Raw genomic sequence first — 27,961 nt, forward strand, 5'->3', positions numbered from 1 at the left:
TAAATTGTACAAAAATATGTATACAAAAAAGAACTGTCTTTATTTCTCCTTTACATTATACAGGCACTGTTTTCTTCATCATTTTCTAATTCACTGATTAATTGTTCCATCATCTTCTTATACATAGGCATATAATGGTCATTTATCATAGTTTTTGAGAGACGGAGTTTACTATACAGGTCTCGAGGAGTCTCATAAATACCAACACGTTCCTTGTTGGAACCACCATTGCCAGAATCAGTTGTGTCAGGTGGTATGGCAACAATATGCATGATTCTACCAGGTGGATAGAAGCGCTGGGTTTCTGAAGCATCCAATGATGTGGTAGGCCTCTTTTTTTCTACTGCATCAGCCAAAACCTCCTCTTCTGCAATTTCTTTTGCAGCTGCAGCTTCTTCTTCCTGGACCTGAACATTGGCTTCAATTTCCTGCCTATGAAGTTCCTTCTCTAGCTCATACCACAACTCCCCTTCTGTCATCTCCTCAACTGTGGATGTACTAATTACACCCTCCACAGGACAGAGCTCCTCATCTTCCTCTGTCTCATCATGCTCAGGTTGTTGCCCCCTTGAGCAACGAAAATCCAGTTCATCTACTACTTCAGTCGCAATACATTCAGAAGTTCTTTTAGATATTAGAGGAGAATCTGCCGCATGTTCTTCCTCTTTGGTGTTTGATGTTGAGGCTACAACACGGCGACGGGCACCCATGCATGACCATGATGACAGAGAAGAACGGTTCTTGACAACGGCCTGAGCAACATTTTGTGCTCGCTTCATCACAACCTATATTCAGCAAAGAGATTTCATTAGTAATACATTGTAACAACTGGGAGGATCAAAAGTTCAAGGTCAAGGATTAAAGGTAAAAGGTGCATGTCATTTCTTAAAATGAGAATAGGAATGGGAAATCCAATCAAACACATGGATTTACCTATATGAGCCTAACAGCAAAATAAAATATTTAAATCTATGTAAACAGTGTCAAACACTTGCAGAAACTGTCTAGTTTATATAGCATTTAATGACCATATATCCTAGTACGGAAAAAATTCAGAAATACACAGAGACATATTACTTATAGGTTCTGTATCTACAATCCCTGAAACAAATATACAACCTGAGTACTGTTGGAGACAGGACGCAGAAGTGCACCAGCACCCGCAACCCTTGCTCTTGCACTAGCTATAGATGGTAGACGAGATCCCAGAGCAGTTGCAGACCGATAGAAAACATTAAGAAATCTTGTATGCTCAACTCGATCCCGGAGATCATTTAACCAAGAAGATGTCGTGACCTGCAGGGAAACATAAACAAAACATTTTTTCTTAAGAAAAAACATGGATTGGAAGGAAGTCCATGATATTCAAACATTAAATATATATGTTTTGGTTTTCAAATCAAGTTGGGTCGTTTAATGAAGCACAATCTAGGAATCTTCAACATTGAAATAAGCTTCTTGGAGCCCACAAGGAGTGCAAGTCACTCTCACCTTCCTTTGTAATAAATTTCGGCCATAAAATACTTGTTGTGTCATTATAACTTCTTCTTTATAAAGACCTTTTAGGTGTGATATAGGTTGACATGGATAACAGGCCTAAATACGTGTGCATTTTGTATCTGGAGGGTAAATCTACATTTGTCTATATTACTATCAAAGAGCGAGCCAGCGCAATGCTGCTCACCCACTTTCCATATACAACTTTGATTTGCAAGAAAGGGTGATGATCCCTTTATATAAGCAAATTCCTGAATTTTAAATTCCTTGCTAGTTGATGAAGACAATGAAGCAAAAGTTATGTGCTTATAGAGATCAATACCCCTATCAGGCCTGAACAAGCTTAAGAAAATGTCTCCTCCATAGCATCTGAAAACTCCCATACCCCATTCACCAGGATTACCCAAACTACGGATGTTAAAGTTTAGCTTCATTTCATTTTGTGGAGGGGGTATTCATGGTGCCATATTTCTATCCTTTTTTTTGACAATGGCACTGCCACTACTTTCCATCCTCTTAGAATATCTTCAACCATGAAACATGAGAAATCCTCCTCAGTCTTCACCCATTGAAAAACTATGATTTTATCAATAAGGTTAAATTTTAGTGTTCATTATTAAGATATTTCCAATTTCCAAATACCCAATTACTGGTTTGTTAGGGGAGGGGATCTCCAACCAACAGTATTATACCAGACTTGAACCATTCACGGGGAGATGTTCCCCATGTATGGCTGTAGTGTCTTGTGCACAGGATAATGGCCAGTGTTATGTGGTCAGCAGATCCAAACTCATAAGGTCCAGGTCTGCATACATACGGGCCTAAATATTTTAATACCTCCTATGTCCAACCCAGACCCCATATCACATGCATTGCACTTGGCTTGCAACTAGTACATACAAAAACAACATTACAAGCAGCTATTTAGTAAGGAAAAGAATTGATGCACCTCAGAACGAAGATCATCAACAGAAGCAGCTGAGAATGTTGGCACCAGATCAGAACCATTTATGATAGTTGTAATGAAATGCTTGCCTGATTCTGCTAATTCCCAAGTCATACAGGCAGCTGCAGAATGACTTGTCATCAGTACTCTTATTGACACAAAAGATCCCAAGTCTCAACCACTAAAACTTCACAACATCATATGCCATAAAACTTGCATAGATTTTTTCAGGAATGCCACATGAATTAATCCAAGCACAAGTAAATAGCATATATAATGATTACATGTGATGTAAATCATACAAAAATCAACTTTAGCCTTACAAGATTCAATGGTTATAATATGGATGTATCCAGAATGAGTGCTCAAAAGCATGTGACATTGAAAAAGACAAACAGGTGCACTTTGCTCAAATAGAATTCTATTTGATCTAAGTGATGCCTTTCACTGTGGACCCATTTAATAATAAAAAATACACCATACTGTTATATTATGATCTTTTAAAAATACGTCACTTCTCATAACCTTTAAAAATCCCAACATATGAAGATTAACATACTAACATTCAGCCCATCCAGAAGCTTAAAGTCCAATGAACATGTTATATGAATCAAACCAAGAAAAATCAATATAATTTGCATCGCAAAATTGAAATTCAGACTTGAGGATGGAAAGAAGAAGGGAATATGGGGCCCTTGCTTCTAGGAAGTTAAAAATGATGAACGAGGACCTACTTATGAAATGGCTATGGCAGCTCAGTTCTGAATAGCAAAGTTGGTGGGAGAAAGCCTTATAACTGAGAAGTATGGTTTGATCAATGAAGGCTCAGGCTCTAGTTTTGACATTCAGACTTGATGATGCTTGGTATGGAAGAGCCCTGGAAAGGCTACTCAGGAGCTTCAGGGAGGGAATCAAGCTGAAAAGGGTTGTAGCTCCAAAGTGAAGTTTTGATTGGACCCTTGGTGTAATGAGAGACCCCTCAAGGAGCTAGGGTGTTCATTCAGTTTGTTCAGTTCGGTTCAGTTAAAATCCAGAACCTAACTAATATTTCGGTTTAACTAAATCCGTGAACCAAACTAAACCGAATTCAAATTGGTTTGCTTTAACTCTAAAATCGGTTTTGTGCCCATGAATCTTTGCTACAAACAGAAATTGTGAAGTGGCACAATAGCAACAGGCATCTAGACTCCATCGTCGACTTCAATGCCGAGAGAGCAATGCTGCCCATCTTCCTCAGCGACCTGTCACAAGACAAGCAAACAAGACCTGGTCGAAGTCATACTAGAGTTCAATGAAGATGATTCCATCGCCGTCCACAACTGTCATACCAGAACCTACCCTCATACCAATCATTGACCGGAACCTTTCCATAACAACTAGGATCCACCAGAAGTTCCCATGGCTGGGATCCCCTCCACACAACCATACTCGGAGCTTGAAGAACTCACAACAATGACAATGTCAGCTTGGGATACCAGAAAATTACTGTGAAACTCAAACTACAAATGGCATACATTTGTAGCAATTCCTCCAGCTAATTGAGATTGGGAAGAAATAAACATGCAAATAAAAGGAAATTTTAAATCAAGAAGGGAGAGAGAATTTTCAAGAGATGGAGAACATTTTTCCATCTGCTGTGAATGTTAGGATTAAGGTAGAAGAAGACAAATTAATATGGGAAAAATCAACAAGCGGAAAATTCTCTATGAAGTCAGTGTCAAACTTCATACACAAAAGAAGCACATCTAATGACCAAAAGTATATCTATGCATTAAAATATATCTATGCAATATCAATATTAATTGTACAATATCTATGTACATCTCTATGAAGTCGGTCTTGGACTCTTGACTGATGCATTATCAATAAAATTGTATGATATCTATACATCCTGCTAAATTAATAGTAGACGACCAAGACTACAATCAGCCTTGAACCCTAATAGATTTCAGATTAGGAAAAGTAGAAGAAAAGAAAGAGAAAGGAAGAAAAGAGAGAAGAACTGGAGAAAACAAAGGTCGAAAGAAGGGACAGATTCAGAATGATCTACCACCGCCACTCTCTTAGTATTTATAGGTTATGTTCAGTACATAGGGAAAATGATAGATCTGCCCTTAGTACTTACATGACAAATAAAGCAAATAAAAAACTGAAATAAATAACAAATTGACCACCAACTGACACTACCATGACAATCAAATAATTACACATGCTATCCTACGAACACAGTGGAGACCACAGCTGTGGGGCCCACATCAATGTTCTCTACACTCCCCCTCAAGTTGGGAATAGATATTTATCATTCCCAACTTGGATAGGTTAGCCTCTAACTTCTTCCTTGGTATTGCCTTGGTGAGGATATCTACGAGCTGCATGATGGATGTGATATACGAGAGACACACTTCTTGTGATGAGACCCTCTCTCGCACAAAATGCCGATCAACTTCAATGTGCTTAGTTCTGTCATGTTGCACCGGATTGTGGGCTATATTAATAACCGCCTGATTATCACAATACAGCATCAAGGGCTTCTCATAATCAATACCCAACTCTTCAAGTAGTGATCTCAGCCATAGGATTTCAGCCACTCCGTTAGCCATTGACTTGTACTCAGCTTCAGCACTAGAGCGGAAAACAAAACTCTGCTTCTTACTCCTCCAAGAAACAAGGTTACCTCCCACAATGGCACAATATCCAAAGGTAAACCTCCTGTCATCAACACTCCCAGCCCAGTCGGCATCTATATAGACCTCCACCTTCATGTGATTATTGTTCTTGAACAGTATACCTCTACCCAGGCATCTCTTCAAGTATGCCAATATTCTCTCTACCGCAAGAAGATGAGTAGTTCTAGGGGAATGCATGTACTAGCTGACAACACTAACTGCATAACTGATATCTGGCCGAGTGAGGCAGAGATAATAGGAGTTTTCCAACCAACCGTTGGAACATAACTTTGTCTTCAAGAGGTTCCCTGCCCTCTGCACTAATTTTGTGATTCTGTTCAATGGGTGTATCAGTAGGCTTAACACTTAACTTTCCAGTTTCCACCAATAGATCTAGAACATATTTTTTTCTGAGAGATAAAGATCCCTTGTTTAGATCTAGCAACCTCAATACCCAAAAAGTATCGTAGTGTACCAAGATCTTTCACCTCAAACTCTTGATGAAGGAGTTGTTTGAGGGACTCAATCTCACTACTATTATTTCCTGTCACTACAATATCATCCACATACACAGCAAGTAGGGTCAGAGAGGAGTCCACCCTCTTAATGAACAGTGTATGATCTGACTGGGCCTGTACATAACCGAATTTCCCAAGGGCTAGTCTGAATCTATCAAACCAGGCTCTAGGTTACTACTTCAAACCATACAATGCCTTGTTCAGTCGACAAACCTTCTTACCTGTCTCTGTATCATAGAATCCGGGAAGCAACTGCATGTAGACCTCTTCCTGTAAGTCTCCATTTAGAAAAGCATTTTTAACATCCATCTGGAACAAGGGCCAAGAATGACTTGTTGCAAGGGATAACAGAACTCGGATGGTGGTCATCTTGGCTACTGGGACAAAGGTCTCCAAGTAGTCTATACCAAAGTCTGGGTGAACCCCTTTGCAACCAGCCAGGCTTTGTACCTTTCAATGGAGCCATCAGCAATATGCTTCACAATAAATACCCATCTACATCCAACCGGTTTCTTTCCTATGGGTAGGTCAACTAGCGCCCAAGTATTAATTTTCAACAGGGCATCCATTTCAACTTGCATTGCATCTTTCCACTCTAGAACTGATAAGGCTTCTTGCACTGATCTTGGAATAGGGACATTGGCAATGAAAGTAAGATAGGACCGGTAAGAGGGAGATAGGCGATCATAGGATAAAAACTGGGAAATGTAGTGAGTTGTAGATGTGGTGGAATGCCGTTTCCCTTTGCGGACGGCAATAGGGAGGTCAAGGTCATCCGTAGGAGGTAAAAGAACAGCGGAAGGTGTCTCAATGAGCTCTGGGACTATAATACCTGGATCTGGAGCCACAGAAGGAACTAGAGCTGGCCTGGACTGCCGATGACTGGGATCAACCTGCCTACATCGCATGTGATAGACTCACAACTCCTGATCCCTCTGACCACCCTCACCATTACAACCTTCATCACTCAATGGAATAGGTAAAGGAACAGCCCCACTCCCATTGCGTTCCCCTTGAGGAAAAAGACCCAAATCCCCACTCTCACTGCTCTCCCCCTGAGGAGAAACCCTAGGATAAAAGGGTGTCTCCTCAAAGAAGGTGACATCCATGGAGACAAACTTCTTCCCCGAAACAGGATCATAGCAGCAATAACCCTTTTGAGCTTGTGCATAGCCGAGGAAAATGCATTTGGAGGCCTTAGGGTCAAACTTGGAATGATGGGGCCCAAGAAGCTGAATGAAACAGGTACAACCAAGGTTTTAAGGGGAATGGTAAACAACTCCTTGTTTGGGTATAGAAGGGAAAAAGGGGTTTTCATATCAAAAACCCGAGAAGGAAACCCGATTAATGAGATATACTGCCGTGAGGGTGGCATCACCCCAAAAGCGAATAGGTACATTGGAGGTAAACATAATGCTTCTAGCCACCTCCAAGATGTGTTTATTCTTCCTTTCGGCAACTCCGTCCTGCTGTGGTGTATGAGGGCAAGTGCTCTAGTGAATAACTCCATGATGAAGGAGGTAAGAAATCAATGGCTTAGCAAAGTATTCCTTTGCATTATCAGATCTAAGGACTTTGATCTTGGCCCCAAACTGGGTTAGAATCATCTGATGGAAGTTTCGGGTCAGAGCAGGAACCTCATCTCGAGAACGCATAAGGTAGACCCAAGAAAAATGGGTATGGTCATCAATATGCACAATATCAAAAGAATAATTACTCCTTTTATTACTTAATGAATAAGATGTTCTACAATGTTTGGCAAGCTCACAACTCTCACATCTCAACTTTGACAACTCAACAGACTCAAATAAAGTAAGAAACAAACTATTCAAGGACCAGAAAGATAAATGACCTAATCGGTTATGCCAGGCAAGCTCACAACTCTCACATCTCAACTTTGACAACTCAACAGACTCAAATAAAGTAGGAAACAAACTCTTCAAAGACCGGAAAGATAAATGACCTAATCGGTTATGCCAAAGCATAACCAAACTCACAAACTGAGAAATAAAGGACTTCTTATCCACAGGCTCTTCCCAACAAGAACTCTCTCCGAGCAGATAGATCCCATTCGTCTCACGGCTAGTCTCAATCACATCCCTCGTCTCCAAGTCCTGAAAAACACATCGGTCGGGGAAAAGGGTTACTGAACAATTCATATGTTTGGTAATACTACTGACTGAAAGCAGGTTAGTATCAAGCTTAGGAACATGCAAGACCGAAGATAAAGAGATAGTATCTGATAACTTGATGTCACCCTTGCCAGAAATGGGAACAAGAAAACCATTAGCAATGGATACTCTATCTCTACTGAAGGACAAGTGATAAGTAGTGAGCAATGATGGCAAGCTAGTCATATGGTCGAATGCACCTGAATCTATTACCCAACAGTGTTCAGTATTACCTAGAGCTGAAGCATGGTAAGCTGAGGCTCGAGTACCTAAATGTGCAAAGGCAGATGTGGAAAGGCCGTTAGTGACCGAGATGGCTGAGCTGAACTCCCAACTTCCTTTTCCAACTGTATTAGGGCAGCCCAAACTGTAGCTAAGGTCTCTAGGGGTGTGCCTTTTGTGCCTGACGTGGATGTTGAATCAGTATTCACAGCCACATGAGCATTACCCTTCTTATTTCTCAGTTTTGTTGGGACCAAATGAGGATGCAGCTTCCAACAAGTATCTTTTGTGTGCTTGGGTTTCTTGCAATGTTCACATACAAGGTCTCGTTTATCTTCCTTCTTCCTGTCCCTTTTTGGATCACCCCCTGACTTAGGTTTAACAGTTGTTAGGGCTGGGGAAAGAGGCTGAGGTTGCATCATGACTTTCTGCCTGGTCTCTTCACTATGCACCAGGGAGTATGCTTGAGAGAGGGTCACACTATCTCTAGTTAGTATCTGTTGCCGCACGATGTCATATTCTGAATTCAGGCCAGCCAGAAATTCAAACGACTTGCTTTCTGTGAGTTTGTGCATCTCTGAGACTCTCCCACTCAAGAGTCTCTAGGTGATCAATATCATGCCACAGGGATTTCAAGGTAGAGAAGTAGACAGAAACCGATTTCTCTCCTTGTTTAGACTATTCACTTCACACTTCAGTTCATAGGCTCTAGCAACATTAAGGGGTTGGGAATAGGTTTCTTTCATAAAATCCCATATCTCCTTGGTTGTCTTGGCCCACAAGTAATTTCGGCTGATATGTGGCTGCATAGAATTACACAGCTATGCCATAACCAAGTAGTTCTCTTGAATCCACTAGGCGTACATCGGATCCTCTTTGGAAGGTTCTTTCACATCTCCCAAGAGGTAGCCCAGTTTTCCCCTTCCCCCAATAGCCATCATGGCTGATTGGGCCCATTCCATGTAGTTTGACCCGTCAAATCTCACAATTGTAATCTGAAACCCAGTTTCAGATATACTACTATAACAGTTGTTCCCAAAACTATCTTCTCCCTGATTTTTAAACTCCATCTTTGGTCAAGAATCAGTACATACGAACTGCTAGGGTCACTACAACAGAAAACAACACTTGGACAATCGATCACAATCAAAAATCAGTATGGAATCAATGCAAGTCTGATATGAAACCAATCTGTAATCACAGTATATGCATGAAACTAGTGCAGGTCTGATCTGAAATCAATCAGCAACCACAGTATATGCATGAAACCAGTATAAATCTGATCTGAAACCAATCGGCAATCATAGTACCAAGCAATCCGTACAAGTTTTCACCCCCTAAAAGAGCTCGAAAACAAAAAATAGGTCTGAAACCAGCTTAGAGAGCAATCTGAGATGCTGGAACAGAATTAGGGTTTCAATCGTAAGTCTGAAATAAGTGCTCAGCCACACTTCCCAAGAAGTCCATACAATTAGGTTTTGTCGTAGGGTCAATGTAAAACCCTAAAACTGATCACCTCTAGGAGAAAACCCTAAAACAAGCACTTTCCAAGAGGATAACAAGAGTTCGGCCCAACAGAAAGGTTTGCCGCAAGGTTAATGTCAAACCCTAGAATAGAGAGAAAACCCTAAAACAGTTCGGTCGCTCCTTCTAGATAGGTCCAACCTATCTTAACTGATGGCAATCTCTAGAAAATAAATAAGACTTACCTGGTAACCTTTAAGGTTGCCTGAACCCTAGCCTTCTCCGATTCTTCCTGATTACCAACACTCTACAAGCCGTGGCAAGTCTTCAACAGCTGCGAACCTCTTCTGGTAACCTCTAAGAATCAGCCAACGTATACTTCTTCATAAACTTCCAGCCCTAGATAGTTCTCATGTGGTCGGCTGGACTAGACTCACATGAGAAACCCTAGATAGATAGGCTCTGATACCAAGTAGACGACCAAGACTACAATCAGCCTTGAACCCTAATAGATTTCAGATTAGGAAAAGTACAAGAAAAGAAAGAGAATGGAAGAAAAGAGAGGAGAAGAACTGGAGAAAACAAAGGTTGAAAGAAGGGACAGATTCATAATGATTTGCCGCCGCCACTCTCTTAGTATTTATATGTTATGTTCAGTACATAGGGAAAATGACAGATCTGCCCTTAGTACTTACATGACAAATAAAGCAAATAAATAAATGTTGTTCGCTACCTTCCAAGGTTGCCTGAACCCTAGCCTTCTCCGATTCTTCCTAATTACCAACACTCTACAAGCCGTGGCAAGTCTTCAACAGCTGCGAACCTCTTCTGGTAACCTCTAAGAATCAGCCAACGTATACTTCTTCATAAACTTCCAGCCCTAGATAGTTCTCATGTGGTCGGCTGGACTAGACTCACATGAGAAACCCTAGATAGATAGGCTCTGATACCAAGTAGACGACCAAGACTACAATCAGCCTTGAACCCTAATAGATTTCAGATTAGGAAAAGTACAAGAAAAGAAAGAGAATGGAAGAAAAGAGAGGAGAAGAACTGGAGAAAACAAAGGTTGAAAGAAGGGACAGATTCAGAATGATTTGCCGCCGCCACTCTCTTAGTATTTATATGTTATGTTCAGTACATAGGGAAAATGACAGATCTGCCCTTAGTACTTACATGACAAATAAAGCAAATAAATAACTGAAATAAATAACAACTGAAATAACAAACTAACCACCAATTGACACTACCATGACTGAAACAAATAATTGCACATACTATCCTACGAACACAGTGGGGACCATAGCTGTGGGGCCCACATCAGTGTTCTCTACATTAATTGTAATATATTTTTTCATATACACCATTGAAATATACAGTTTCTATGTATTTATATATTATGTGTGGCTATTTGACCATAAATTTAGTATTATTAACATGTTTATGGAATTTGTATGTGTTTCCCTAGCGTATCCAAGCATTTCCATATTTTTCGACCATATCCATGCATTTCCGAAGTATATCCATGTTTGAGTTGTCAGATACAATACTCAATGTTGATACTTTGATCCTTGGTCATATTATAGAACATTCTTCAGTACCCTACAATAGAACCTTCCTAGGAAATGGTTGTGGAGATACCCCCTTGAGACGGAAGCTACTTCGATAACCATCATCAACAACAAGTACGGGAGGAATGCCAATGGTTGGGATAGCAAGGTCCACTTGAACCGGGTGAAAGCAACTAACCCCTAGAAAGGCATCTCTTCTACCTATGACCTCTTCATTGCTTTTGTTAGGCATCAGGTGGGAAACGGAAATAAAATTAAATTTTGGATTGATCCATGGTGGGGTGAGAATACCCTTGCTTTTGTTAGGTATACTTGTGGCTTCACTCTTCACCCTCGGAAACCAACTAGAACTTAAACCTCAAAAGGCCATTGACCAAAGGATTTGGAAACTTAGTCCTACTGGCAAGTTTTCTACTAACTCCTTCAAGGTTCTAGTGTTGGAATGATCAACGTTCACCTTTTCCAGTCAAGAAGGTTTGGTGTTCATATATCCACTACCCTGTAACGAGGAAAATTTAGTGTTATTTCCTCAACTTAGTAGGTTATAGCTGGGTTTTTCCTAAACAGGTTGTGGACCTTCTGTGGCAATGGCAAGGCAGAGGATTACCAAGAAGAGAAAAATTGTACTGGGGTACAATGACTCACACAGCGTAGTCAGGCGTTTGGGAAGAAAGAAACAATAGGATCTCTGGAAATAAAGATAGAAACATTGAAAACCTGATTTCCTACATTACTTTTTTGTGTAACCTTTGGGTGGTTAATTCAGGAGTGTTCAAATGCTTCTCTTTAAATGATCTTCAAAGAAATCTAGTAGAAGTCCTCTACTCTTCCCCAAGGAGTGTTATAAATCATAGACATTATTCTAGAGAGGAGGGAGTGATGACACTACGCTTTGATGGAAGTGCCCAAGGATCCACAACTCAAGCAGGAATCGGTGGTGTAATCCGAGTGAGAAGGGGGAATATCTGTTGGACTTTCAGTGGTCCAATAGGGAGGGTGATCTTAGCTGCACTTACAAGGATTCGTTTTACCAAAATATTAGGCCTGTCCTCTGTAACCATTTAAGGTGATTCTTCCAATACAATAAAATGGCTAAGGAAGAAGGAAGGAGCATAGTTGTCAAGGCGTCGCCTAGGCGGCGCCTCGCCCAAACGAGTTGACTTTTAGCAACTAGGCGCCCTTCTAGGTGACTAAGCGCCCGCCTAGGCAACAAAAATGACAAGGCAGGCGCCTTTTATAATATCATTTATATTGTTGTATCTTATTAATGTATGTGTAAATACATTTTATTATATGTATATCAATTATACTTTGTTTTAATGTTTTACTATTGAAACTTAAAAGATCGAAGGGTTTTGAAAAGAGAAAAAGAAAGTAAGAAAGAAAAAAAAAAAAAGAAAAGAAGAAGGAAAGAAAAAATAGAATAATAAAGTTATTTTTTCTATTCTCTCTCTCTCTCTAATTAAATAAAACAGAAACTCCATCCTTGTTTTTCTTGCTATTTTACTTTCCATCTTGAATATTTATCATATAAATTTGATAACCATCTTTAGCTACTAATTAATATGAATTTTCTCTATTAAATACTTATTATAGTAGTATAATTTTTTTTAAATAATGACATTAATATATGTAAAAGATTTTTATCTTTTAGATGTGATGATTTGCCACATTTTTAGAGGAAACTTACTGTTCTTAATAAAGAGAATTGCTATTTTTTCAATTAACACCATGCTGAATGGTATATAAAACTAGGAAACTAGCCTAAAGTCAGATTTTTATATTAAAAAATTTTTATCACCTAGGTGACTAGGCGGCTAGGCGCCCCAGTGTCGCCCAGAATTGCCTAGACGCCTTGAAAACTATGGGAAGGAGGGCCTTGGAAGCTAGCACAATTCTTGGCTGAAGCTAGAGATATCTTGGACTCATGAATGTGAAGTTGTTTCAGATTCCTAGGGAGCTAAACACTGTAGCTGACAGCCTAGCTAAATCACGGGCTTATAGAGAAAATTTGTTTAGTGAAAGAACTTTGCCTTTGTAATTCTGCCTCAGCCTTTTCTGGTTTCTGTACATTTTCTTATGTACCTTTTGAGTGAATAAATTCACAGTTAATTTTGCTCAAAAAATAAAAGAACATAGGATATGCTTCTTTGCATGGTCCCTTCTGCAATGCACCACACCCACATACACACGATGCATGCATAAAACACTAACACATTTTATCATGATTTCTCAAATGCATTAGGTTTCTATCAAGCCTTTCCTTTTTCATAAAACACATGATGTAGGCCATCTTTGATATGAAACTAATGTAGGACAGGAAGGAGAAAGGTCCTAGGATGTAAATTGAATGGTGAAGGGGCTAAGTAAATTCAATGGCAAAAAGAAATTAGGGTTAACACCTTGGGTAGCCTAAAGTTGGGGATGTTTGGCATCTTTGTAAATATCATTCCTTCTTTGTTCTAATCAATAAAGTTATGTTAGCAACCAAAAAAAAAAAAAATTGAGACTTGGCATAAGGGCTCAAGTCAACGAGGAAGTTGACCAAAAGAAGCTCCTAGATACTTTATAACTAAGAAAAACCCATGGATAAACCCATAAAGGCCTTCAAATATGAATACCAACCCTTAAATTACTTTAAATACCTACTACTACTAATCCTACCAAAACTAAACAAACAAAAAAAAAAGAAATAACTCCAAGAAAAACCAAGGGAAAATTCAAATTACTAAACAAGAACACCCTATTAATAAAATGGACATAACTTTCTATCAAAAATACATTGGATTTACAATGAGGAAAAAAAAAAAAAAACATTACATTTATACAATAGATTGGTCCCAAATTCATGCAAAATGGACAAGTTTTGAAAATGTGAAGATTATGCTCAAAGAAAAGTTACATGGTTGCATCTTCAATATACCAAAATTCTCGAAGTACTCTAATTAGACTCTTTAAGCTATTTTGACCCTTAAAAATGACTAAAACCTCTTCTTGCAATACCAATACACTAGAAAATGAATTTGAAAAGACCAAAAAAATACCAAAATCCAGATCAACAAAAATAACAAAGCTGCCATTGGTACAAGAATATAAAAAAACTTGATATCTTCTTCCTTGGCTTCTTTCCCTTTATATGGGTTTGCACTAAAAAGTTTAAGAAATCTGCACCATAATTTCAAGAAAGATAATAGAAGGTTCTTAAGCTACTCCAAACCATTTAGAAAAATATTGAGTGACTTCAAAGCATTCAGAAGAATATTAACCGTCAAAACAAAGAAGAGATCACTTCTTGTACAAATGAAGATAAAATGTTTCCTATTTCAGCATTTACATCGTCATTACTAGTCGATAATTTAGTTGATACTTAATAGTTTTTAGGGACACATGAAATGAAAAGAAATAATTACTTCTAGCAATGTTTAATCCAATATCAGGACTACTATTAAAAACTAAACTTCTGATCCTGAAATAGACCATTTAATGATTGTAACACCAAATGCAACAAACAGGAAAAACACATCTGATCATCATGTTATATACCTGCCTAGCAAAAAAAAAGTTACATGTAATTGGCCCATAAATACAAACACAACATTTGGTTGATACTTGCCTGGAGCAAATGTTACACAAGTGCTTGAAAATATTTCTTTACGTTCTCGAAGAATATATGTTAAGAGTGCAGCTGTTCCACCACCCAGTGAATGCCCAACAATCTAGAAGTTAAATTTATAAAAATAGCCATTATTACCATTTTCATAAACTACCCTAGTACTTTTTGGAAATACATATTAGAAATTCTTGATGAGGAATTGTGCATTATAATTACAGAAAAGAATAACTATAATAGGAAACAAGTATATGCACAGAAGAGGTTGCAACTAGATTCACTGAATAAATTAAAGCAAGTGAACATAGGGCATTTCTGAAAGAACACTTTTGTAATCTTCCTTTTCTGTTTTACAAGAAGACATATTTAAGTTCAACTCAATAAGGCCATATCCCAACCATATGGGATAAAACAATTATGCATTCCATGGCTCTGAATCATGATGCCACATCCATTTTCAAAAAACACCATGTCAGTTGCTTTTGGCACAACATAAATATCTTGTATGGTTAAGTTGGTTTCAATGTTTTAAAAGGCACAGGAGGCTTTTATTTATCAAAAAAAAAGGCACAAGAGGCTTACACCCCGCGGCACGCTTCTAGGCAAGGTGTGGGAGAAAAACCTCGAGCGCATGGTAGAGGCATGCATACACGAGAATATGCCCCTAGTACAAAGGAGCGTACAGAGACATGCCTTTGTAGCACTTCTCTTATGCCTTCTTCCTCTTCTTAAGGAGGCTTACACCTCTTGCGTTCTGAATCAAGCTGTTGAAACTGAAGAGAGGAGAGGAGACTTGTGTGTTTCGGCAATGAGGGTTCTGAGAAGAGTTTTCGAACAGTCTCTATCTCAACCCTCTAACACTGTTTTATTAGATATATTTGAGTAATTACAAGGAGGCCCTTAGTTGGGCAAGAATTTACAAAGAACTTAAAAAATAACTTAACATTGACAGGATGGGCCCAAAATAACAAGAAGAATAAACAACCTATGGGCCATTCGGCCCATCTTCTCTACACTCCCCCTCAAGCTGAGCATAGATGTCAATCATGCCAAGCTTGCTAGTATCATGCTGAAGTTTTGCCTTGGGAATGCCTTTGGTAAGAAAATCTGCCAACTGTCCTTCAGATGTGATGAAAGGAAGACACACTTCACCCGAAGAGACCCTTTCCCTAATGAAGTGTCGATCAACTTCACTATGCTTGGTTCTATCATGTTGCACTGGGTTGTGAGCAATGTTGATGGCAGCCTGATTATCACAGTACAACATCATTGGCTTGTCATATTCAACTCCAAGTTCTTCCATCAAAGATTTTAGCCATAACAATTCAAAAACCCCATGTGCCATGGCCCTGTATTCTGCTTCAGCAGAAGACCGAGCAGCAATCGATTGTTTCTTGCTTCTCCAAGAAACAACATTACTAGCTACCAAGCTACAATACCCAGAGGTAGATCTTCTGTCATCAATGTTCCCGGCCCAGTCAGCATCGGTGTAAGCTTCAAGTTTCATATGACCATGCTTGGCAAACAGAATACCCTTTCCTAGGGAGCCCTTCAAATAACTTAGGATTCTCTCTACAACTACCAAATGAGTGTCTCGAGGAGCATGCATGAATTGGCTAATGCAACTAACTGCATATGTAATATCTGGCCGAGTCATGCATAGATACAAAAGTTTCCCAAGAAGTCTCTGAAAGATTCCCTTGTCTTCTAACAATGTCCCTTCTGAGGCTGAGAGTTTATGACTCATATCAATAGGAATAACAGCTGGTCTAGCACCCATCTTTCCAGTTTCAGAGAGCAAGTCAAGAACATACTTTCTTTGGGAGATAAGAATCCCATCCTTGGATCGAGCCACTTCTATGCCATGAAAGTATCTCAATTCCCCCAAATCTTTAATCTCAAACTCTGTATGGAGAAAAGATTTTAGATCTTGAATTCCTGAGGCATCATTACATGTCACTACAATATCATCTACATACACAATGAGGTATACTGCCAGAGGTCCACTTCTCTTCACAAAAAGAGTATGATTGGACTGTGTCTGCACATAACCAAAGTTAACAAGTGTTGTTCTAAATCTCTCAAACCATGCTCTAGGGGTTTGTTTTAGTCCATAAAGAGATTTCTTAAGCCTGCATACCTTCCCTTTCATACCAATTCCATACATCCCTGGAGGAAGAGACATGTAAACCTCCTCATGTAATTCACCATTCAGAAATGCATTCTTCACATCCAATTGATAAAGGGGCCAGTCAAAGTGAGCAGCTAAAGATAGAAAAACCCTCACAGATGTCATCTTGGCAACAGGTGCAAAAGTCTCTAAATAATCAATCACATATGTCTGTGTATAGCCTTTTGCAACCAGCCTAGCCTTGTACCTTTCAATGGTGCCATCAGCTCTGTATTTGATAGTAAAGACCCACTTGCAACCAATAGGATCCTTCCCTTCAGGCAAATCCACCACTTCCCATGTGTCATTTTTGTGTAGGGCATCTATTTTAGATTTCATAGCATCCATCCATTCTGGAATCTTAAGAGCTTCTGACACAGACCTGGGAATAGGATGAGAAGCAACAGAAGAGAGATAGGCAAAATATGAAGGTGAAAGCAAACTGTAAGAAAGGTGCTTGGAAATGCAGTATGCAGTGCACTTCCGTTTTCCTTTTCTAACAGCAATGGGAATATCAAGGTCAGGGAAGGATGAATCCAAAGGGGTTGAACCAGTACCTGTTGTCTCTTCTGTGACTGGAAGTGTAGGAGGCTCATGTGTTGTAGGAGAAACAACCTGCACATTTCTGGATCTTTGCCTTTGATACACCTTGGGATTGAGGACAGGACGAGGAGGTAGGGTACCGGGACAAGGAGAATGGAACGACTGATCCAACCTTGATTCATTTTTTAGGGAGAGGCAGACACATCAAGGGACTCAATAGGGACAGGAAGAGGAAGAGCAAACACCTATGTCAAATTCTCCCCCTGTGGACAATGTCCTTCTGGAGAGGAACCATAAAAAGGGGAAGATTCATCAAAAGTGACATCCATTGAGACATACCGATTGCCAGACTTTGGATCAAAACAACAATAACCCTTCTGTTTGAGGGAATAACCAAGGAAGATACACTTTTGGGCTTTTGGTTCAAACTTATGCCTTTGGACACTTGGAACATGTACATAACAGGTGCAGCCAAAGACATGAATAGAAACAAGAAAAAGGTCTTTGTCCGGATGAAGAAGCGTGAAGGGAGACTTAAACCCCAAAACCTTGGATGGCATGCGGTTTATAAGATAGGTAGCAGTAAGTACAGCATCACCCCAAAACCTGGTAGGAACATGTGAGGCAAATAAGATACTTTTGCAACTTCAACAATATGCCTGTTTTTCCTCTCAGCAACCCCATTCTGTTCTGGGGTCCTAGCACATGAGCTTTGATGAATAACCCCCATATCAGAAAGATAGCAAGATAGGTTTTTCTCAAAGTATTCTTTTGCATTGTCCGATCTGAAGATTTTAATCCTGGTATCAAATTGGGTTATAACAAATTCGTGGAATTGTTTTACAAGTCTTGAAACTTCATCACGGGATTTCATCAGGAATATCCAAGTGAATCGTGAAAAGTCATCAATAAACATGATAAAATATTTGTAGCCACCCATGGAGGGTAAGTGGTAAGGCCCCCACACATCATAATGCACAATACTAAAAGGAACAGAATATCTTTTATTTCTCAAAGGATACTTGCTTCTACAATGCTTTGACAATTCACAAGACTCACAATGAAGACTAGACAGACTAATTCCCTTAAACAGTTCAGGGAATAGATGACTCAAAGCCGACTAACAGACTCTGACGAGACAGATCCAAGAGCAACATTCCCAAGATGATCAGTGCATTGTCCCGGAGTATCAAGCAGGTATATTCCGTTCGCCTCATGGCCACTCCCAATCACCTTCTGAGACTCCAGATCCTGAAAAACACAGTAGGAAGGAAAAAAGGTTACACAACAGTTTAGTGACTTGGTTAAACTGCTCACAGACAACAAATTTGTATTTAGTTTAGGTACATGAAGGGCAGAAGGGAGGTACAAGGAATCTGTAGCCTTGATGGTTCCCTTACTAGAGATAGGGGCAAGTGAACCATCAGCTAAAGTGATTTTATCACGTCCAGGAAGTAAGTCATATGAAACAAACAAGGTAGACAAATTGGTCATATGGTCAGAAGCACCTAAGTCAATAATCCAAGGGATCTTGAGATTACCAGAAGAGGTAGCATGATTAGTAGAAGCCCTTATACCTGAATGAGCAAATGCTGAAGTAGTAGATTTTCCTGAAGGGTCGATAGCAGAGGTCACATCACTCAGCTGACTGATCATCTTCCCAAACTTTTCATATTCTGCTCTCATGGCTGCCAACTGTGCAGAAGCAGACATCTCTTCACTATCTGGCCCAGCAGCTACATTTGCACTTCCTGATCTTTTACTATCATATTTTTTCTGAAACCTGGTGGGAACAAGATTAGGATGTAACTTCCAGCACTTGTCTTTGGTGTGCTTTGGCCTCTTGCAGTACTCACATACAACTTCTTTCTTTCCTGTGCCACTAGAAGTTCCAACATTCCCTTTAGGTTTAATCCCCACATTAGCAAAGTTATCATTAATATCAGCCCCTTGAACCTGAATAGCCCTTCTGCTCTCTTCACTACTCACCAATGCATAAGCTTGTGACAAAGATACACACTCCGGGTTTAGTCCAGTTAAGAACTCAAAAACTCTGTTCCTTTCAACCAATTTTCTGTAGGTCTGTGCATCATTAGCGGTGTCCCAAGTTACAGCTTCTATTAGGTCAATCTCTTGCTATAAGGATTTCAGGGTTGAGAAATATACAGCAAGAGGTTTCTCTCCTTGCCTTAAATTCTTTACATCACTTCTTAATTTATATGACCGGGCCACATTGAGTTTTTGGGAATAGGTTTCTGCAACACTGTCCCAAATTTCTTTTGCTGAATTCATCCATAGGTAGTGTAGACTGATTTGTGGCTGCATTGATTTCACAAGCCACCCAATGACAGTGTAATTTTCTTCCATCCACTTCTCGTATGATGGATCATCTTCTGGAGGAGCCTTCTTAGTCCCGGAAATGAACCCCCACTTTCCTCTACTACAAACATGAATCTTTACTGATTGTGACCATGCCAGATAATTAGTTCCATCTAGCTTAACTGTGGTCACAGTCAATAAGAAATCACTTGGAGTCCCCTGACCCAGTCCATATTCAGCACCACTTTTGTTTTCAAACTCTAAGGAGTACATCATGTAAACACTCCAAATATGATTTCAGATGATTTCTACAAGTATGCTAGATAAGAACAAGCAATAACTAAGTTCAGCCGACCACAAGGAGACAACACACTGAGTTCAGCCGACCACAAGGAGGCAACACACTGAGTTCAATCTTCAATAAGTAATCAGAAACTCCTAGGCACTGTGCACTCAGCCGAAGTACCTTTTCAAGGTTGTACACTCAGCCAAGAGGAGTAAGTACCAATCGGTATTGCTGAATAGGCCTTTTCACAAACACAGTGTGGGCAATAGAGACAACCCCACTGTCAAAGAAGAGAAAAGACCCCAAAAACTGTTCGTACAGCCCTCTAAAACAGCCGAACAAGAGTAACAATACACAACCTTGTTACAATGATGTTTCGACAGGTTTTAACAGTCCAAGAAGAAGAGAAAAACAGCCCATAAATTTCTGGGTTAAACCAGATTTAATGTAGTTGAAGGTAGTACAAAACAGCTAGGATTTTCAAACACTTCAACAGTCCAAACACAGTAGAAGGTAATGCAAAACAGAACCAGAAAACTGAGCACAACTTACAGTTCGAGCTTCAACAGTCCAAACACAGTCGAGCTTCAAAAAACAGAACCGAGCTGTTCCCCTTCCCCCTTTTTCTTCTTCTCTGATTCTTCCTGGTCACCGAACCCCTTCTCCAAGAGATTCTAGTCTTGGGCTCGTCCAATGACCTCCAAGAATCAGGCAGTACGTGACTAAGCCTCCAGCCCTAGGACGTTCAAGTTCAGATATGCTCTGATACCATGTTGAAACTGAAAAGAGGATAGGAGACGTGTGTTTCGGCAATGAGGGTTCTGAGAAGAGTTTTCGAACAGTCTCTATCTCAGCCCTCTAACACTGTTTTATTAGATATATTTGAGTAATTACAAGGAGGCCCTTAGTTGGGCAAGAATTTACAAAGAACTTAAAAAATAACTTAACATTGACAGGATGGGCCCAAAATAACAAGAAGAATAAACAACCTATGGGTCATTCGGCCCATCTTCTCTACACAAGCCTCACGCCTCAAGATTTCATGCCACAGTATTTTAGAACATTGGCTAGTTTCACCCATCCATGTAGGAAATTTAGGGGAGTAGGTTGGACTTCAGCTCCCCCTTGGGGAGCTTTGGGGGGAATTGTCACACTCTAGAAGGAGGAAATTGTAGAAGCATGGAGGAATTGATAGGCAGATTTACAGTCTCAATCAAGTTCAAGAACGTGGAGAATGGCTTTGTATGGGTTCTAACCAATGTCTATGAACCTAACTCTTAAAGAGAAGGGAATGAGTTGTGGGAGGAGCTTTATGCAATCCAAGGGCTTTGGAATATTCCGTGGTGTTTCGGAGGAGATTTTAATGTAATAATTAGATTTTCAAAATAGACTAACAACCCTCATCAAATAATCACAACCAACATGAGAAAGTTTAATGGCTTTATTGAGGATTGTGAGTTGAAGGAAATTACACTTTTGCAAGCATCTCCTCTTTGTTCCAAATTGGATAGTTTCCTATTCAACATAACTTGGGAGAGGCATTGGGAATCCTTGGTATCTAGAAATTTGCTAGGGTTACCTCTGATCATTGTCCCATCAAATTAGGTTCAAAATCCATTGTCGCAGGAACTAGACCGTTTAGGTTCAAAAATGTGGCTAACCCACCGGGATTTTGTGAATAAGGTGAAAGAGTGCTAAGGAAAGGAAATTGGGAGGGGGGAGTAAAGAGATTAAGATCAAGAGTGGAATAGGGATCACTTTGGGAGATTGGAGGAACAGAAGATGAGTTTGATCACTCGGATAGAAGATTTGGACGAGAAAGAATCCAAGCTTATATTGTCTAAAAATGATAGAGAAACGAGAAGACTACTAAAAAGGGATCTTGAAGAAGTGCTTTTGAGAGAGATCAGCTGAAGGCAGAAGTCTAGGCATAGGTAATGCAGGAGTTGAAGAATCAAATATGGAATTTTCTTAAATTTTGTGTATATTTGGACAGTTTGGGTATTTTCGTCATTTTAACTAGTCCTGTGGGGCTTGGGCTACAACATCTTGTTCCTCTAGTTTAGTAGGGCTTATCTTTCAATTTTCAATTTATTTGCATTAGTAGATAGAAAGTTATTGTGTTTTTGATGCACAAGACAATGAGTGGCATTTTTGTAATTATGGTGAACAGTATTCCGGGCTACAAGTCACTCTATATAAATAGAAGTATTCTCTTCCTCTTGAAGCTAATGAATGAATGAAGATTTCTTAAGAGCTCTCTTGCTATATAGAGTGATTCCTACAAGCCTTAGAGTGATTCTAGGACCCCTTAGAGTGATTCCTTGGGATTTCTCTCTTTTCTCTTTCTCTACCTTTTCTACTCTCTCTTCCTCTCTCGTTTCTGTTTTCTGATAGTTTGTTCTAGCCTCACTGCATCAGTTTTGGTATCAGAGCTAATGGTTAGTCACCATGTTCTCACAAAGTGACCAATTCTATGAGTCTATGGTATCATTTAAACAATCTCATGGGCGTAGAATCAATGATGATAGGGTTTTTGAACCATATGAAGGGTCTATGGTTGATTTACTTGATAAATTGGTGGAAGAAAGTTGATCTAGTAATGTGGCTATAGGAGTAAGGTTTTCAAGAATGTTAGAAGAGAAAGGGTAGTGCCTAATTTCAAAGGAGATGAATACAGACAAGCATTATTTGATTGGATTGCTATACTAGACGAACATTTAGATTGGCATGATATGTCCGAAAAACAAAGATTTAGATTTGCACGCATGAAGCTCATAGGTATTGCTGTAGTATGGCGGAGAACTCTTAAGCAACGACTAGAAAATAGAGGTGAATATCCTATTATCACATGGGCAAAGATGAAGATATATTTGCAAGAAAAGTACATTCCACAATACTTCCATGATGATCTATATGTGGAGCTGACTATCTCAAGCAAGGTAATGCTATCTGTAGTCCAATATATGCATAAGTTTGATGAATTATATATTAGATGTGACATTACAGAAAGTAAAAGGCACAAATCAGTTATTTCATGAATGGACTAAGGGGTGATATCAAGAATGAATTGTCTACAATTTAGATTTATGACTTAGATCATGCCTTTGAATTGGCTCTTAAGATAGAGAAAAACAGTTGATTACAACAAAGAATTTGAAGCCAATGAGAAGAAAGTACAAAGTTGAAGATAAAGAAGATGATTTCTTGCATGTCGATGCCCATCCTAGAGATAGAGTTGCGAATGAAGAATTTCAACCTATAAAAATTGTAAACATTGAAGATCAAAACGGTGCAAGCCAAGAAAATATTAGAATTGTTGAAGTAGGAACTTCAAATACCCATGGTCAACTTGAGGTTAATGATCAAGAAGAGATAGAAGTGGGGCAAGATGCAAATGTGTTGGTTGTAGTAGATGTTAGTAAGGAAGTAAGTCATGACTTTACTTTACAAGTTCAACTGGATCCAATTCAAGAATTACAAGTTGACATAGTACAAGTTCCATCAACATCAATAATGACAAAAGTTCAAGATTTTGCTGAAGAACCAAGGGGAGCTGGACACAAAGAGATGGGGATTTCTCAACTAGAGATTGAAGGAAAAGTTCCAAATGCTGCAGTTAAGATTTTGGATATGAAAGTTCATAGTGAAGCAAGGGGAAGATTCACCACAAGATAGGCTGATTGGTGATGTAAGTGGTCAAGAAGCTAATGTTATTGATTCTTTAACGACAAAGGTTATGGAAGGCAGTATTTCAGACATACATTGCTTTCAAGATCAAGTTGATCATAGGTTTTGGAAGTTCCTACTTCAACAATTCTAATATTTTCTTGGCTTGCACCGTTTTGATCTTCAATGTTTACAACTTTTATAGGTTGAAATTCTTCATTCGCAACTCTATCTCTAGGATGGGCATCGACATGCAAGAAATCATCTTCTTTATCTTCAACTTTGTACTTTCTTCTCATTGGCTTCAAATTCTTTGTTGTAATCAACTGTTTTTCTCTATCTTAAGAGCCAATTCAAAGGCATGATCTAAGTCATAAATCTAAATTGTAGACAATTCATTCTTGATATCACCCCTTAGTCCATTCATGAAATAACTGATTTGTGCCTTTTACTTTCTGTAATGTCACATCTAATATATAATTCATCAAACTTATGCATATATTGAACTACAGATAGCATTACCTTGCTTGAGATAGTCAGCTCCACATATAGATCATCATGGAAGTATTGTGGAATGTACTTTTCTTGCAAATATATCTTCATCTTTGCCCATGTGATAATAGGATATTCACCTCTATTTTATGGAGGGGTAATCCTTCTGTACTCGGGTCCTCTGGGACATGGAGATTCTGTTAGGGCAGAATTATTAGCTGCTGTACAAGGGGTTCTTTTTGAAAACCACATGGGTGTAGAGCAATTGATTATTGAAGGGGACTCAAAGGTAGTGGTGGCTGGATGAATAACCCCCAGAATGCTGTTTGGTGTTACAAAAATGAAATCAAGTAGTTCAAAAGGCTGGTAAGAAATATGTCTACTTCTATAAGGTGGGTGGGGAGATCAGAAAATGCTTTGACAGATGTGTTAGCCAAGCAAGACCTTTTCTGGGCTCAATTGTGATCTATGTTGCTTTTTATTTTCCTTGTATCTTGTTGGGGGAAGCTGCAGCTCACGCCTCTCCGAGGGTTGTATGAGCTTTCAATCTCAAACCTATTTATGATATAATAAAATTGTCATCATTTATCAAAAAATTACATGTTTTCTACCTCAAGTATTTCACATGAATTCTTTGGCAACAGCAGGCTTTAGCAATAGTGACCCTGCACTTCCCAGACCTGGAAAAGTGCTTCCATTCATCAGTCTGAAAATGGAAAGATAGAATTAAAATGACCTCCAAATTTCACATTAACTAAATTCTTTTAGTTACTACCACTTTCTTCTATAGGCTCAATTAGTAAGATCTGACTCTACTGATCAAAAAAGAAAAAAGATAAGTAAGCTATGAATCTAATAGATCCAATTTGTAAAAATGAGGTTTAAATTTAACAAAGACATTTCCATAAACCTGCTCTAATTTCCAAGCTGGTTGATAGTTGAGACAAGTCAACTTTCTCATCCACCCTAATAAGGATTTAATCTACTACTGGACACGATCTCTTTTCTTAGACTAACTTATGGACTTATGGTTATATGTGTATCTATCAACTGAAGTTTTACAAGCATGCTTTTGTTCATCCTTTCTTAATATGATAAAGTTTTTTGAGCAAAGAAACTTAAATTCTATGTGTTATGATCAATGTAGATGGAAAAAAAACATATGCATCTCCTTTCTACATTCCACTATTTCGATACTTGTTCTTAATTCTTTATCATTTTCTTAAAATATTGCACTTTGGCACAATACAGTGCACTCTGCCCTCATTTGCACTGTAAATTCGGTATATTAGTTATCATTCCAGTGGCAGAGGCGCAGAGCCTGCAAAATCATAAATAGTTACACACATTAAACCAAATCCATAAAGCAATGGCATGCCATGGAAGTGATTCAACTCAACCAAACTAATAAATTATATGCATCTAGTAAGTTTTTTTTTCATTTTTATGACCAGTATAAAGACATACCTAGTAAGTTATGAGTTAAATCAGTGGATATTCACTACCAGAACATCTTAATTGGCCTTACAATCACAGCCTAATCAAATCAATACACATCATTTACATTATAAGCCCCTAAACACTTCATGGAGAATCCCCATTTGGCAGGAACTGAAGAGTAAAAACAGTGAAAATCAGAACATCTTTTTTGCAGTAATCTTTTCAAATTTAAGAGGTTGATCACAACTCATCATTAAGGCGAAAATGCATTCTCCATTGATTCCAAGATGATGTCAAAAAATGAGAAAAACTGGAAATGAACGTAGATATTATAGTGCTCCCTTAGACCAAAGATGCAATATATACCTTGACTTTGTAGTCAGGATAATCACCAAGTGCCTTAAGAAGGCAAGGGGTACTGAGTTTTGCAATCCAACGAGCTGCAGCAACCATCCCACAGTGTGCATAACCTAAAACTAAATTACTGACACCGCCTTCGTGTAAAATTGAATGGTGAAAAGGGACCACAGCCCCAGTTGCGGCTGTTAGTGTGTCCTTAATGCTATGAGTTCCCCGAATTAATAGCAAGAAGCATTTTGAACTTCTATCACGTAGAATTGTGAAAGCAGGCTTCAGAAGCTGCACATTATTGCATCAACAGACTGTGTGAGTTACAGCACAATGCCAGAATCTGTGAAGTGGTAGTTTTCTCTTTACTAAGAACTAATAGGAACATCAGAGATCCCTTGAATTTCAGGAGTGCAAATAAAGTTTCTAGGTTATTACTTACCCCTGCCTTGGGTTCTTGAAGAAGAACATCTTCTTGGGAGTAACCAGCAGACTCCAAAAATACTGGAAATGGCTTCTTTGAAAAAAGCATGCAAAATGTCAACAATCTGAGAAGATAAGTCAGTTCAACCAGAATTTCAGGACCTTTAAGCTGTACAGAATTGCTTCCAGCATACACACTTGCAACATGTATGTCACCCTGCAACATCATACAATGAAATGGGATTCAATCAGTGCAAAGTCCGTTCAAACAACCATCATAGTCTTGCATTAGGAATATGTCCCAATGAAATAAAGCATAGAAGTATGGAGATGTTCCCGATGCAAGGCTGTAAAGGCTCGAACAGGCCTTACATTGACTGAAGCCGATCCCTCATACAATATATCCAGAACATCTCAAATTGCATATAGGCTTTGTCATTAGACCAGCTTATGCAAGTCCAAAGTATTAAATATAAAGAGTATATAGCCCCATAAGCCGGATGCAGTATATATGTCAAACGTAAGACGAAGATCTTAAAACACCTGGACCAACATGCCTAGTGGGTACCGGAAATTAGAATGCACCAATGTTCTAAGTTTAGGGCCTTAAAAGGTGGATTCTTCAAGAATTATGACCCAACCAAAATCCAAAGCCACGACGACCCACGAGTCATTTTCGGCACTTCTTTCCCTTTTGGGAATTTAAACAAGTAATTTCAAGTGTCTCCATAAGAATACGGAATCATATTCCAGACATGGTACCATACAAAAACCAGAAAGACTTCAAGAAATAACACATAATTTCTAGATACAGGCATACAGAGGTGGGGAGGTGGGTTTGAACTTCCAAAGAGATCCCGTAAAATCAACGGGCAGAACTCGCGGATGCAATCGTAATTAAGCAGTCCAAAGACAAGAAATTGCAAAAGGGCGTGCTTACTTGCCGTCGCATGAGATAATTTATGCCGAAAGCCAAGTCCCCAATCGGCCATTTGCCTAGGGTTTCCGAATACGTAAATCTAAGTGTCTCCGATAACGTAGTGATCGCTTCAAACCACGTAGCAGGCGCTTGGGCAGGCCGCCGAGAGATTCTTCTCCTCCCTGATCGACTCGATTTCGAAAAGTCTCCGCTCCTATCCTCTTCCCCATCCTTCGGCGACAATCTCCGACTCAACACATAATACAGAAGCATCGCCGCACCGACGGCAGTAGCCATTGTCGCCGTCGCCATTAGTTTCTAAGAATCCCCAAGAGAGACCAAATTTTCAAGAATATATAATAAAACCGAAGATCTTGGGTGGGTAGAGAAACATCTGCTGTCGATCTTTAGCGCGTTAACATGAATAAATTAAGAGGTTTTCATCGAAATCAATATAAATATTAAAGTTAGCTAAAAATCGACAATTGAAAATTAAATAAATGTAGGATTTAAAGAAGCCAATACAAAAGGTGGCTTGAAGCTAAGACCAGAATATCGCCTGTTGCATACAGAGAAAATGGATTCGAGTGGGAGAGGCTTTCTTCTTTTCTTCATGGGTGAATGAAACCCAGTGACGAGAATTACTTGCTGTAACAGTGAGAGTAAGTAAATTACGGAAATATCCAT

At 39.1% G+C, this 27,961-nt stretch overlaps 1 protein-coding gene across 2 annotated transcripts; it reads right to left on the bottom strand.

Annotated features, from left to right (window-relative positions):
- Positions 1 to 19: 19 nt before the first annotated feature.
- Positions 20 to 27,929, bottom strand: LOC148867612 (lipase class 3 family protein). Of its 2 annotated transcripts, none has more exons than XM_088977911.1 (7): positions 27,296 to 27,929; positions 26,375 to 26,572; positions 25,951 to 26,223; positions 14,669 to 14,771; positions 2,447 to 2,565; positions 1,120 to 1,296; positions 20 to 785 (listed from the first exon to the last, which is right to left on the bottom strand). In XM_088977911.1, exons 1-7 carry the CDS (start codon positions 27,584 to 27,586, stop codon positions 51 to 53), a joined length of 1,896 nt encoding a protein of 631 aa, XP_088834037.1. In that variant the 5' UTR covers positions 27,587 to 27,929; the 3' UTR covers positions 20 to 50. The 2 variants fall into 2 exon arrangements, with proteins under 2 accessions (XP_088834037.1, XP_088834038.1); XM_088977912.1 differs by having other exon boundaries at positions 27,300 to 27,895.
- Positions 27,930 to 27,961: the final 32 nt, after the last annotated feature.

Source organism: Nelumbo lutea, chromosome 3, assembly GCF_056320005.1.
Source record: "Nelumbo lutea isolate HS-2025 chromosome 3, American lotus-T2T, whole genome shotgun sequence".
Taxonomy (NCBI): domain Eukaryota; kingdom Viridiplantae; phylum Streptophyta; class Magnoliopsida; order Proteales; family Nelumbonaceae; genus Nelumbo; species Nelumbo lutea.

Coding starts and splice junctions, on each gene's coding strand:
- LOC148867612 (XM_088977911.1), bottom strand. CDS start 27,586: ATGGCGACGGCGACAATGGCTACTGCCGTCGGTGCGGCGATGCTTCTG. Junction 14,772..25,950: donor ATCCTGACTACAAAGTCAAG/GTATATATTGCA, acceptor TTTAACTTCTAG/ATTGTTGGGCATTCACTGGG. Junction 1,297..2,446: donor TTGATGATCTTCGTTCTGAG/GTGCATCAATTC, acceptor GTTTCCCTGCAG/GTCACGACATCTTCTTGGTT.